A 13,953-nucleotide genomic window follows, 5' to 3' on the forward strand; every position below is an offset into this window, starting at 1 on the left:
GCAGAAAAAAGTACAGATGCGTAACAATATTGAACCTCATTGTTCACATCAACAACTTTTCTAAACTCTAAACATAAGACATCTTTAAAATCGTGACCTGCAATAAACAAACAGCCCGTTAAAACACTAAAGTTTGTTTCTGTAGTGAGTCATATATTGAACCTTTTACAGCTCAAATCTCAAAATAAAGCACAGAAAAATAAACATTTCCTCATTAACGAAAAGAAAACGTACCTACAATGAATATTTACCTCCAAAAATGATTGTTCTTCATGTGTCGAACGATAAGTGGACGCAGTAATGATCGTGACAGGTTTATGTAACACTTCTACAAACACGTTCTGAAATGCATTTGACTCTTGTGTTCATTTATCAGCTCATATTTCAGCCTGTTGTCTGTTTAACGCTGCTGGACATGTTTAAAATGAACAATAATCACACTTTTAATGCTTGTCAGAAAAATGTCTAACCCCGAAAACTACGACAAACGTGTTCTGAAACGCGTGCAAATCTTTTATTAGTTAAGTTATTAATATATCTGCAGCGTCTGAAATGTTACAGCTGTCACGTTCTAATCGCAAAGTCATAATTAGACGTTTTTCCGAATGGTTCTGAGCATTGTGGTGCAGCGTGCCCCATTGTGAGAGGATTCACAGTTGCAGCTAAGAGCACATGTTGGCACAGAGCAGTGACAAATGTGTTACTAGAGTCTCAGCCATTATGTGCATCCTGGCATTGAGTCAACAACCTCTTCTGCAGGGTCAACTCTGCTCTTTCAAAGGGATTTTTCCTCATTAAGTGTTTTCAAATATGCTGAGTGGTGATGCTCATGTTTCAAGAAGGTTATTAAAGCATTCGTTACCTCGCGTTCCGCTACAAAGAGAAGAATATACACGTTTAAAAAGCACTAAAGCGTCCCGTTTGTCATTTTAAGAGCGAGATATTAGCTTAAGAGTCGCACTTAGTTTGAGTTATGTTAAGCAAATGCGTCATCGTCTTTACAACATTTACAACAGCTGTTTTTTTTCTTTCTTGTGATGTTATAAAGTCGATTAAAAGTGCTGCCGTTCGTGCTCAAATCCATCCATTTCCTCGCACTCATATTTACGCTCTTTAGGTTCTTCCTGAGCTAAAACGTGCCATTGTTTTCAAACCACTTCCGTTTTGTTCGTAGCTTTAGTTTAACTTTAAATCTTCGGCGTGGTCTCATTTGCATATGTGTGTTATTTTTAGAAATGTCACAGTTAGCAGCACTTGTTGCACAATGCGACGTGACAATTGTGTCATAGCGTTATGTGCGTTTTGGCAGAGAGTCAACACGACTGTCAGGGCTGTCGTCTCTCAAAGGGCACGTCCTCGTTCAGTTTTATAAATATATTCATAAAGAAAAGTTGGCGAGCGGTTATTGTTGAATCCCTAACGGAGAGAAAACCACAGAACATCGCTGTTAAAGTTCAATACCTCAGCTCTAATGCAGCGCAGCCTGAGCAATTGAACAATATGACGGAACAAGTGGCTGTTTGTCCTGATTTTGGCGGCAGAATTGTTCGAATAAAATTGGAGTAGAATTGGTATCTCTAACTATGGACACTGCACACCGGTTGTCAGGAGGAAATTGGCCTTCTGCGAGATGTTTTATCCAACGCCAACAGCAACCTCTTCTAATTGGTTCCAGTGGAAGTTATTTCATCCCCAGAGGTTGCTCTCCCTCTCACACACACACACACACACACACACAGACAGGCCAATAACCTCAAACTGCTTCTATCTGACAGCTATTGAAAAAAGAAGTCGCAATTAATTTGTACTTTTGTGTATTTTTATTAATTGGTGATATAGTATAACTAATAGGATTTTACTCACTGGAGGAAAGCCGGTGTGGGCCGTGCTTGTTAGTCTAAAGCGATCATGCATGACCCGATATTGAGGTCGCCCCTTTATTTACATTTGAATCGCATTAACATATTTAACTGTAGGCAAAGCGGCACCGCGAGTCACATCCGCAGCATAAGGAAGCCATGAGGAGAATCCGATTTGACAGAGATAAATTCCGGTCCTCCGTGAGTTACTCAAAATGTGCTTATTTGGCTCTTGTGCTGTAACTTGCTGCGTGGCACGATTGGAAAAGGGCAGGTTGCGGCTCTACCTTATTTCACTGCGAAAGCCAAGGTCACTGCCACTGCCCCGGGGCCAAGCGACCAGGGGGGGAGGGGAGGGGGGATGCAGGGGTCCCACACCAAGAGAGAGAGGGAGTGAGAGAGTGGAGCGCAGGGGGGGTGGGGCGCTCTGCGAGAGGAGCATAAAACAAGGGGAGTGGTATTCTGCCCTAATGCACACAGAAAGGTCACCGTTTCCCAGATAAGCCGGGCTCTTCCATCGATGAGCCCCCACGACCTACGACCCCGGTATTTTCAAGTTAGCGCAAGAGTATAGAAAGAGGGGGGGGCAGGGATGGAACGCATGCAGTCAGCGGCGACAAAAAAACAGAGGCCCCCACCCGGACGAGACGCGCCGGTCACGAAGAACAAACGCTACAGGCCACGGTCACAAAACAGAGCCACCAGATTGTGCACATCCCCACAGCCCCTGCCCGTTCCCAGCCACTCCACTGCGCCGCATTTTCAGCGCTAACAATAGGCCGGGAGAGAGAGGGACCCCGCACATAAACACACACATAGAGCAAAGGGAGGCGAGAGGTGGCTGGGGGCCCAACGGACCACTGCAGCCTGCCCATCACTGACTGCTCTTTGTCTCTGACTCTTCTGCTTATTGGCCACCAGAGAAAGATTTCCTGATCCCTGCTTAAACAAAATGGAAAACTAGACACCCACACAGAGGCCCAGTGTGTGACTGAGAATAACTTTGCACAAGATAACATAATCCTGTTTTTCGTTTCTGCAGTCAATAGTGGAATACATGATCTACATGTAAAATGTTAAGGTAAATTTCAAGGTTTAGAAAGACGTAAAACCAACACAGCCACTGAAGTATGAGGAAAATACGTGTACAAGCTTTTATTTTGAGTCATTTTTTAAGAATGTCATGTTTTTAATTCATTAGTTTCTGCTCAAACGCCACAGTTATAAAGTTGTTTGATCAAGATTTCTAATAACTGACTTGAAATTATAATTGAAATGGCTGCAATTAGTAAATAAAAACGTCGCTGTTGTTTTTCGTGTGATCTGCAAACAAAAAAAAAGTCTGGTATAAAGTCGTAGTCTACAAACACGTTCAGAAATGCGTGAGATTCTCGTGTTTATTCTGATGTCGATTCACTTCAGCGTCAAGTTAATTCTCCTGTTGTTTAAAAGGAACAATATTCGTAATTAACCCTCGCTGTCACGCTTGTCGGAAAAACGACTCTCTGACATCAGGATGACAACACAAACACAAACAAATCACGAAATACAATCATCAAACTCAACAATCAAACAAAATGCTCATAAACCACCTCTCCGACGCAGCTGTTGGTCATTCTCCTTTCAACATGTTCCACAGGAGAAGACAGGAAGTGGTGGATTTTTGGTGCGTTTTTATTGGTGGACGGTGCGGACCCTGTAAAGCCTTTTAACTGCACAATCTGGCCATAAAGGCTGTGTTAAGTTTAGTGAAGCGCGGTGACTGGGCAGCACCGAGCTCTGCAGCCAACACACAACATAAGCTCCCCGCCGTAGGAACACACAACATACACACAACACGCGCACAAAAACACTCAAATCCTCCATGTTTCCATTGACCTGCAGCTTAACTTATACCCCGCAATACTTTATAGCCCATGTTGTATGTACACATTACTAATCCCCTGTAAGAAGAAGGGATAATTGCAATAGTAAAACATGCCACATACTAAATACTCGGCGCTCTGGATTGGTGTAAAGCAGCCTGGTTAATGGGAGAGTGAATTGTAAAGCCAGACTCCAGACCGGTCCGCCCCACGCCACCTTTGGTCTTGGCCTCTGCTCCGGCTCCTTTCACCTTTCCCCTCTATTACTGAAGAATTCCTCCCAGGAGCCCTAAAAGCAGCCACTAGGAATTTTTGGCCCCCTTTTCATTTGTTTGTCGGAGAATAGCTCGGGTGGTCCAGTGACATCCGGAGGACCAGCTCACAAGCGCTCTCAGACTTCATTATTAAGACTCTGCCCCAAATTCACTCCAACTGCACACTGTCCCCGAGTGTCTTTGACAACACGGACTGACGAGGGGTAGTCCAGTGTCCACAGCACAAGTTTGAATCTGAAAATGAATGTGTTGACTTTTGTTGATGTAAGATATATCGGCTGAAGTCATAGCAGTCGTAGCTTCGTGGAGACTATTTTGAACAAAAGCCAGATGCCAGATGTTTGTTTTGGGCAAATGCACAAGTGTTTCGGGCCGATAATGCACACACCATATGTACTCATGTGCATGTTGATTTGATGTGAGAGTGAAGCATATCTGAGCCTGACACATATGTAAACCTAATGCCACTTGTTATTCCTCACTAAGAGATTTAAAGCACAACAAAGTAGATTATGAGCATGTTTGGCGTGACGACTGTCGCCTGGAGGAACAGGGAAAATGCGTCTGAGCTGTTGGATATTCTGAACCAGCTGCTCTTCAGCTTCTTCTTCTCAGCTCAGTTTAGCTGCTTGATTTGCCTCCGTTTGGCTGTTTACACAACAGATATATTTAGGATAATGGTGTCTGCTCTGGGTGGAGCAGCATCAGTCTTATCTGAGGCTCTGATGGCAGCTGCCTGTTGGAGCAGAGCACGTGGCTCATGTCACCACTGAGACGCAGCGCTGCACTTGGGTTTCAATTCTACTTTGATTTTTTTAAGATAAACCAATGCAGTTAGTGTGAGATCAAAGCACCTAGAGGAATCTTATACCTATCATGAGCATCAACAAAGCGGCGCACAGCGCGCTAATGTATGGTAATGCTATTATAAATTAATGAAGAGCCAGTTCATCCATCAGTTACTTATATAATGAGGACTCCTCAGTGTTTCTGAATGAGACTCCATTAAACAATGTTTCCTCCAGTGAAAGCCATTGTGACAGTGCAATAAGAGTAATCAGTAATGTAAGACAAAAGGCCCACTATGAGCAGCCCCTCGATGCTTTTCACGGCTTCAAGGTCAATGACATGTCAGCATCAGGATAAACAGACACGAATCCACAGGAGACAGTGTGCGCCGTGTGGCAAGGCAAATATGCACAGCTTTCATTAGGGATTTCACTGTGTTTATCCATCTCCTCCAGCACCAGCACAAACAGCCAATGAGAAACAAGTCTCCAGTCACTTTGAAAATACGAATTACATTAACATGTTTCTACCACTGTCCTTCAAAATAAAGCTGTACATGTGAGCGCTGGCAGGAACATGTGAAGATTACTTGTGCAGGTGTGCAGTAATTACACTGCTTCTGCGGGTCTGCAAGATGAAAAAAATAAAGAAATATATGCATTTAAAAATAAACATCTTATGCTGCTCAACAGATGGAGGCTCTGACCACACAGCGGGCGGAAAAACACTAATAAGCATTTGCAAATACACTTTATCTCACTTACGATTATTGCTACAAGACAAACATGTTCGACGGATTTCACATGAACTTTGCAGGATTAAAATGTAGAAATGAGACGTGATGTTTAAATGTCAGGTTATATTAAGTGGAGGAGTTGGAGGAGATGGGTGGAGGGCATGCAAAGGGGCGGAGCTTGGCTGACAGACAAAGAGAAGCTCAAGGAGATGTGAAGATGTGAGAGAGCTGCCCAGGCATGAGGCCACGAGGCTCGGGGTGGTCCCAGAGGGGTCACAGAGGGTAGAACACAACCACACAGCAGTATTACAGTGTAAGGAGGGATGGATGCACAGGAAAAAGAGGACAGGATGGAGAGATGATGGAAAAAATACAGATATATGAGCAAACGTTTATAATACCCACATTTTTAAAGCATAATGTTACTTTAAGGGCCTATATTTGTCTGTTGTTTCCTGGGGTTGTCTTTTGTTTCATTGACACATTTTTAACGCACAAACCCCGCAGATTTCGGCCGAGTTCTTCTCTCAAACTGAAAACACCCTGTTCCACCTTGTGATGTCATCGTGTGGTGATACAGGAAGTGCTCCGCTGTGTTTTTTAAACTCCACACACCTTCATTTCTAGAATCATTTGTATCATTTCAAACCCTGGAAATCCTCGCAAATCTGTACTGAACTAAAGGTAAAAAGGAGGAGGAGTTAACGTGAAAACTACCACTTGATGACATCACAGGGTGGGACAGTGTTTTGAGCTTTGGAGATGTAACGGACGAATAATAAAGTGAGCGAAAATGAAATAAAACACAACTCCAGCTCTGGTTTTTGAGGAGGAAACAGCATTAGAACATACAAGAGTCAGTTTTGCGTAATATCAGACTTTTAAGTGATTTATGGGAGTTAATTAAAGGTGTTAATTATTGTTATTAAGGCTAATTAAGGTGTAGTTATAACGTGGTATCGATATAGGCAGAGAAATAGGATGAAACTGACAGCAGCTCTTTGATAAATCACGTTAAAAACAAGTCAAAGGCATCATTTATTGTCCTAAAAGGGAAATTTGTCTTGACTTGGCGACATTTGATCAGGTGCCGTTTATTTTCAATACAATATGTTCAATTATCCTCTGCATTTGACCCAGTCTTTAGTGTGGAGCTGGAACAACCTGTGAGGAGCAGAGCAGCACTTGGGGACCCATCTCCTGATCCTGCACCAGGCTTGGATTTAACGTATTTTAACATGTAATTACCTTTTTAAATATACAGTAATCCCATAATATCAAACTGTAACACGTATAGGCCTGTCACATTAACACATTTCGAAGTGTAAATGTGCAAGTAGCGTAAATATTGACAATAAACTAAACCATAACGCAGAATTATCCCTCAAAAAGTATTCTTAAAGTACAATATTGTTAAAATCTTGCAGTAGTTTGAATCATAGAAGCTCATAATTCAACTCTCTACAGAAAAACAACCAGACTTTTCCCACTAGTGCAAGAAAAAAGCAACTAGGATAAATATTGATCCCAAAAAAGTACTATTCTGCTGTGTATTGTCGTATTATTGATGGTCACAGTAGTAATTAATTAGCTTTACATGATTCCCACGGTTCAAATGCCACGTGACAGTGAAGAGAGAGGGTCATGTCAGAAGCAGAATCCAGCACAAAAGCAACGTCAAAGCAAATGAAAACGACCGCGCTAAAGAATATGCAATCTGCTGCTGTTCTTTAATGGAAAAGTCTTATGAAAAAAACCATTTACCAAACAAAACCCAGCGCTCTCGACTCCCATTTTGTGCAATAAATGGTCGTAATTTCCATCTAGACCCGTGAGAGGGTTTAAATTCACACAGAGGAGAGGCATGTGTTTATGGTCAGACATTTTTACAGGGATCCTCCATCTTCCTCCTGTTCCATCCCTTACAGCCCCCTGGGTCCCGCGATTTCATTAAAGTCTCATTGAGAAGCTCGCCATTATAACACTGTACAATTTGCCGTGACAACATGAAGACTAAACAAGGAGCAATCATCATTCATCTGCCTCCACACAGATACAGAGGAAACGGCCGGACCAAAGCTGCACAATGAGCCCAGTTGTTTCATTGACTGCATCTTTTTTGAATCTCACTTCATCTCGTGTTTGCAAACGTTTTATTTTTACTCTTAAATGGAGTCTCCGGTGTCAATTACCTCCTTCCTTTTATAAACGGGAGAAAAATGAATTATTTATTAACAAAGCATCAACTCTTTCAAATTAATTGCGGACAAAAAAGACAAAAGCAAGTCATTTCAATTGATCCTAAAAAGCTATTTTGTAACAGGGGGCCTTTGTAGAGCGTTGCCTGGTGACGGCGGCGCGGTGAACTGAGGGGGAGGGGAGAACGACAGCGACAGCGAGCCCGAGCGGGGTCCACTGCAGCCTTGTCATTCAGCCACATGATGAAAAGTTTCCTGAACCTAAGCTAATAACGAGATCGGAGAGAAAGCGAACTGGGGAAAGAGCGGAAAAAAACAGCACAAGAGATAATATTTAAAGGGAAGAAAAAGGGGGAAAAAAAGCAAATTCTTGGACAGGCCACCGATTTAGCAGGTCCACGGGGAGTCGGTCGCAACATAAGCGCCCAGTGGCGAGCTCACACAAATGCTTGTCAAGCTAAAATAAAAAGTGGATTTATGAAAGGAGCGGGATGAGAAGGTGGTTGGGTTTAATGAAAGACAAAAGAAAAGGCTTCGTCATCGCACATCACAAAAGTTCAAATGAGGGATGCGGCGAGGAGCATAACGCTGCAATAATGAGCTTAGAAATACAAAGAGGAAAGAAGCAAACGCAAACATTAGTTACAGTCTTTTCAAGTTTTGGGCTATTTCTGTCAAAGAGAGGGACTTCATTCAGAATTATTTATGTTCATTTCTGAGTTTTGGGCGCAGTGGTGCAGCCAGGAAGATAAAACGCCACAAACAGCATGAGCTTATTTATAAGAAGAAGGCTTTTCAAAGGCTCAAATGAAAGACTTTAGCTGGTAATATGGAGCGCTATGGCTACAGGGTGATGCTAATCCAAGTGGACAGTGAAAATCTGCAAAACCTGCAAAAAAATAAACCCAAATATTCACGAACAGTCAATTTATCTAAGGGCTTTAATGTGTGTAATGAAAAAACAAACAAGGAGCAGCATCAGTCAGAAGGAAGCCCCAGTGAGGTTATTACCAAGCGACTGGTGCTAGTGCAGGGACACGGGGACACAGGGACACGGGGACACAGGGACACAGGGACACAGGGACACGGGGACGCAGGGACACACAGATAATACAGGGACATTTCACACTCACAAGTTCATTTCTCATGCCTCTCTGTGAAGCGTCTCTGGAGGAGCTCCTCTGCCCAGACTCCATTAAGAGAAACACTGTATCATTATAACAAGGCTCCTCGCTCAGCGCTCGTCCAAAACCACGGCCCGGCACGCTTCCAAAGGTCAAAGGCCAGGGGTCAAACTCTGATCTTCAGTAATCTGTCAGACCTCTGCTAATCAATACAAGGAGCTCAGAGGATCTATATGAGCAGCCAAATGCAATCATTACAACATGGATGAGCTGAACTTGGCCAACGAGTCAAATAAGTGTTTCAGTTCTAATTTAAAAGAGGACACTGCTACTGATAAATCAATGTTTACAGTCCAAGGCACTATAGAAAAGACTCATATAGAAATACAGTAGTGTGCAAATAATGAACAGTATATGCAGAATGGAGTTTAATATTGATTCAGCTTGAACACAAATGTGTTAAAGTAGTGGATAGAGCTGACATTTGAGAGAAAGTCCCTTCAGGGGGTCCTAAAAGGTTGCATGTGTTTGACAGAAGCAGCCCTGAACACAAGTGACTTCTCCCCTCGGTCAGTGAGGCGTCGTGCTAACCTCTCCTCCCACTGGGTGGAAAAGTCTTATTGGCTACAACAGCACAGCAGTGTGCTGACTACACACAGCTCAGGGATCAACAGGCTTCACTCAACCATTGTCCATCACTGTGTAAGAAAATATATAAAAGTGGAGATCTGCAAAGTCTTAAGTCAGCACTGCACGCAACAGCCTGATATCAATAAAGCAGAGCTGCAGAGCGCAGCATGTCCACAGAGGGCTGTGAGGCCATGATGACTTTAATTTAGAGAGCGCTGAGACAGCCTCTGCATGTGTGTGCCGCCACAAAAGAGACACTAAAGCTAAAGTGGACCGAGGAGGATTGTCTCCTACAGCATGAGAAACCCAGTCTAATGAGCCTGGACACAACGCTGAAACATAGATGCTGAAATAGAACGACTTCAAACTGGAGACTTGAGTCGAGCCACAGAATATTTCTGTTGATGCCTTTGAAAATGGCTGCCGGGTGACTTTGAGTTTAATGCTCTCACACATAACGGCTCAGAGCTCAGTGTGAGCGCTTGTTAATGTACAACTCAAAGGCCAGAGCTGCTCTGTAGGACGACACAACTTCATTATGACATGATATTTTAGTGAAGTTTTCCTGTGGACACATTTGCTAAACCCTTCACAGTCAAAGGTCGAGTGATGTTCTGATGAGACAAAGGTTCATTTGAAATATCATGTTTGTGTGTACAGATGATTGTTAACAGCGCTGGAGCAGTCGTACTTACTCGCTGCCTGTACTCGGGCCTTGCGGCTCACTACGAGCCCAAACGAGTTCTGGGCCATGCATTCGTAGTCGCCCTCGTCGGACGTGCCGTCAGATTTGGTCTTGAGGAAATTGGCGATGAGGAGCGAGCCGTTGATGAAGGTGGTGTGCTCCTGGTCCTGAGGCAGCAGCAGACCATTGTGCCTCCAGTGTGTGGTGATGGGGGGGATGCCCACCACCTGACAGTGCAGCATCAGGGGCTGCTCCTGCACCGCGATGATGTCACTGGGCTCCAGCGTGAAGGACAGCTCCGCTTCACACGTCACGCCTGCAACACACAGACACATCAGACACTGCACATGAAACGACGCCACTAAAGCCTCATTACATGGATCTGGAACGACATGTTGCATAATTTTAACAATGAGTAGAAAGGTTTGAGGAACCCAGGAGAATTTGATTTAGTTTTCCAAACACAAGCCCAGGCATTATTTGGGAGCCATCATACAAATATTCCACGATCATCTGTTTTTCTACAGCAAAGGTTGACAAAGGTGTGTGTTTCCTTTGCTTACCTCTGAACAAACTGGCTTCATGTCATATCACAGTGAGCTAGCTCTTGTGGCTAATGAATTAAAAGGCCTGACTGAGCTACCTCCAGGCTACAGGCTCAGGGGAATACACGGTCTATAGATCTATGCAGTAGGAGTATTCTCAGTGTACCTGTATAAACTGAACACGTGCATGGCCTCGTCTCACGGTGGCACCACCATCTGGGATTTCCTATTTGAATAAAGCAGCGCTCAAAAGCTTTTAAGAGCGCAAAGTTAAATTTCTAATGGTCTGATTGTCTTATTTTTGGTTTTAGAGCAGCCTGAGACAATAAACAGTGGATGTAAACACGTTGACCTAGCTTGGGACTATAAAAGAGGGGCTTAGCGGGCTGTGTGCATATCATGTTACAACTGCTGATGGACTAAGCACTACCAGTCGCTGCCCCAGGCCCAGGAATCTGGTGGGACGGAGGGGGGAGGCTAAGGGGGGCAGGGGTCAGAAAAGAGGACCTCCCGCTCCATCCCTCAAATTCCTGCCCCAGAAAGACTTCCCCGCTGTAGGTGAAGACAAGGAGCGCATTGACACACTCCCCTGGATCACAAATGGTCCCTAATGCAAAGAAACATTTCCACTCCTCTCGTTTTGATGTGTGTCGTTTCGTTAGCCTCGCTGTTTTTACTCCTTTTCTTTTTCTTTACTCTGCAAGAAGCAAAGTAGCAAGAGGATTGAGGGGGGAAATGAGGGTTATGACTTAAAAGCAAGAAGTTTTTCGCTCTTAAGTCACTAGTTATGCACGGAAATTGTTATTACATTATATTTTAGTAGTGAACTTCCTACAATACGTCCTGAAATATCACTTAAAACTCTGAATATTCATTTGGCAGTTTCTCAGAGCGACTCACTATTGATGGTAGTAAACTGCATGGGGTGTAGGACTAAATCAATATACATTTTGTCTGCGTACGGAGCTTGGGAAAGTGGAAATGGTGATGACAGGAGGCCATCTTGAGTAGAACCTATGACAAATTAATTATGTAAATGACTGACTGATGGGGGGCAGATGGTTTGTTACAACGAGAACCTGCGAGAAACGAGGGAAGAGCCTGGACGAACAATGAAACTTAAATTCTGTATTGCAATATAAGCTCAGTATTGACAGTTCCGTGGCGTAGCGTGCTAAAATATCATGATCAATGCTATCACGCTTTATCTAACAGGATTTAGAGCGCCCCGGATAAACTGGTATCAAAGCATCTCTGATTCGTATGGATCTCTGCCTGCGCCGGTCCAGATTACGTTCTTCTTTTAATCAAGATCAAGATTCAGTCATTTCTAATCAGTTATATGTATTTCTCATCAGTAAACGCACGCGGTTTGGAGCAGAGTTCAGCCTCGTGCGAAGAAATCTCACTATTTTCGTGTTAAACGGCAAAGATTAAAAGTGTTTATTGTTTACTGACTATAATATAACACAGAAAGACACAATAAAATGCAATGGAAAGTCTATTTTTAAGTTATTTGAGTGAGATATTGCACAGTCCAAGCCCTCCACGTCTTCTCTTCTTATGTAACGCTCTAATAGGATACAGGGTGAAGGTTATGAACAAGCTCAGGTCACAACACGGGTAATTATTTTGAACGCTTCATTCTTCGGTTGAAAGATTGACCCAACATCAATACAGCAGGGAATAACGCATCTTTACAACGGTTGTGCAAGAGTTTAAGGTAAGTTTATTTAAAGTAGTGCATGTGTAAAGTGTAGAGCCTTTTAGGGATTCACTGAACTGACATTTGTACTGTTTCGAATCCACTTCACTGCAATATAATTAAAACGTTTGTGTTAATATGTTTAAAACCGCTCTGCAAAAATGTTCTGAAATGCATGGATTTTCATATTAAGCCGTTCATATTGCTGTCTTCTTCTTCTTCTTCTTCTCCTTCTTCAAATTGTTTATAATCCCAGTGCATGTCAGTAAAACGCAACTACATCTGCCCATAACTGTTCAGTCACTATCTTTACGTTACAGACTTTCACGGCGGTCGAAAAAAGACAGAAGATGGGACTAAACATGGCCCGGGCGCTGGTTTAAACTGACGGAAAAGTGCGCTGGTCACCTGGTTGTGTTGAGGTTTAATGTTGTAAAGCAGAACTCACTCAGAACAGAAGCTCAGCAGAGACAACCGCATGTTTACAGCCGGGGGCACGAGCGAGTGTGAGGAGAGAGTGACTGACACAATGTGATAATCCAAGAATCAAACACTGACAGTGAGACTCAGAGCTGCTGCCGTGGATTTGTCCATTAACAGACGACTTTACAGAGGTGGAGGAAACTCGTGTGGACCTGTTTGAGCTACGTTAGAGGCAGCGTTGGAAATTAGAGACTGAAAACGCACCTCTTCTCCCTGGCGTTTAATACAAGCTAAGCAGAATATCTTGCTGTTTTATTAGCGTTTTGTATTATTTGTGCGTTTGTTTCTCGTTTGAGGCAGCCGAAGCCATTTTTAAAGTGCTAAATAAATAAAATTGAGGGACGATTTTATGAGAATTGTGGAGAAGATTTCAACGGTGGCCATCTGGACGCTGTTTTCGCAATCAAAACGTTTTGGGTTTCTATCCAGAACGACAGTATGTGCGAAGGAATATCAAGTTATTCGCAGTTATTGACATGTAACCAGGTTTATGACAGCTTTCTGGAGTAAAGATTGAGTTGAAATTCAGCCTTATGATTACTGTTTTTTTGTTATGGATGGATGGATGGAAAGTTTCACTGACAGGAGCAACATTTTCATATATGAGACAAACAATTAGTGATCAAAAACTGGTATTTAATTAGTCAATAAGGGACTAATTCATGGACTAAGAGGTTCAAATACAATCTGTGCACTTATCTGGCGCTTACACAGTGGAATCCTGCCACGGTAGAGCGATTTATTCTTTCAAATTGAAGATGTATATGACAAGCTCCATCAAACATAGACGGATAGATCTGTGGCACAAAGCCTGAGATGTGCCTGAAAGTTATCACGATGACAGTATATTCATAAAGTTTCTGATTAAACATTGAAGAAAAATGTGCTTTATAGTTTTCTTCCAAGGACATAAATGCAGCGTGTGGCAATAAAGTCAAAAGGAGACTCATAATTTCAATGCACTGGATTCTTTCAGAGAGCTGCAGATTGAAGCTTGAGCCTGATGCATGAGTTTCAAATGAAAACCTACTGCTCCACACAACATGAGTGATGACTATT

The 13,953-nt window shown here is 43.0% G+C and overlaps 1 protein-coding gene across 1 annotated transcript in view; it reads right to left on the reverse strand.

The window, feature by feature from the left end:
- The window catches only part of igdcc3 (immunoglobulin superfamily, DCC subclass, member 3), a 69,166-nt gene extending 57,458 nt beyond the window's left edge, over positions 1-11,708 (reverse strand). The window contains exons 1-2 of the mRNA XM_055230013.1: positions 11,669-11,708; positions 10,172-10,543 (exon numbers count right to left, since the gene is read on the reverse strand). Coding sequence (XP_055085988.1) covers positions 10,172-10,543; positions 11,669-11,708 — 412 coding nt within the window. The remainder of the gene's footprint in view (positions 1-10,171; positions 10,544-11,668) is intronic.
- Between the last annotated feature and the right edge of the window lie 2,245 nt (positions 11,709-13,953).

Source organism: Periophthalmus magnuspinnatus, chromosome 3 (genome assembly GCF_009829125.3).
Source record: "Periophthalmus magnuspinnatus isolate fPerMag1 chromosome 3, fPerMag1.2.pri, whole genome shotgun sequence".
Classification (NCBI taxonomy): Eukaryota; Metazoa; Chordata; class Actinopteri; order Gobiiformes; family Gobiidae; genus Periophthalmus; species Periophthalmus magnuspinnatus.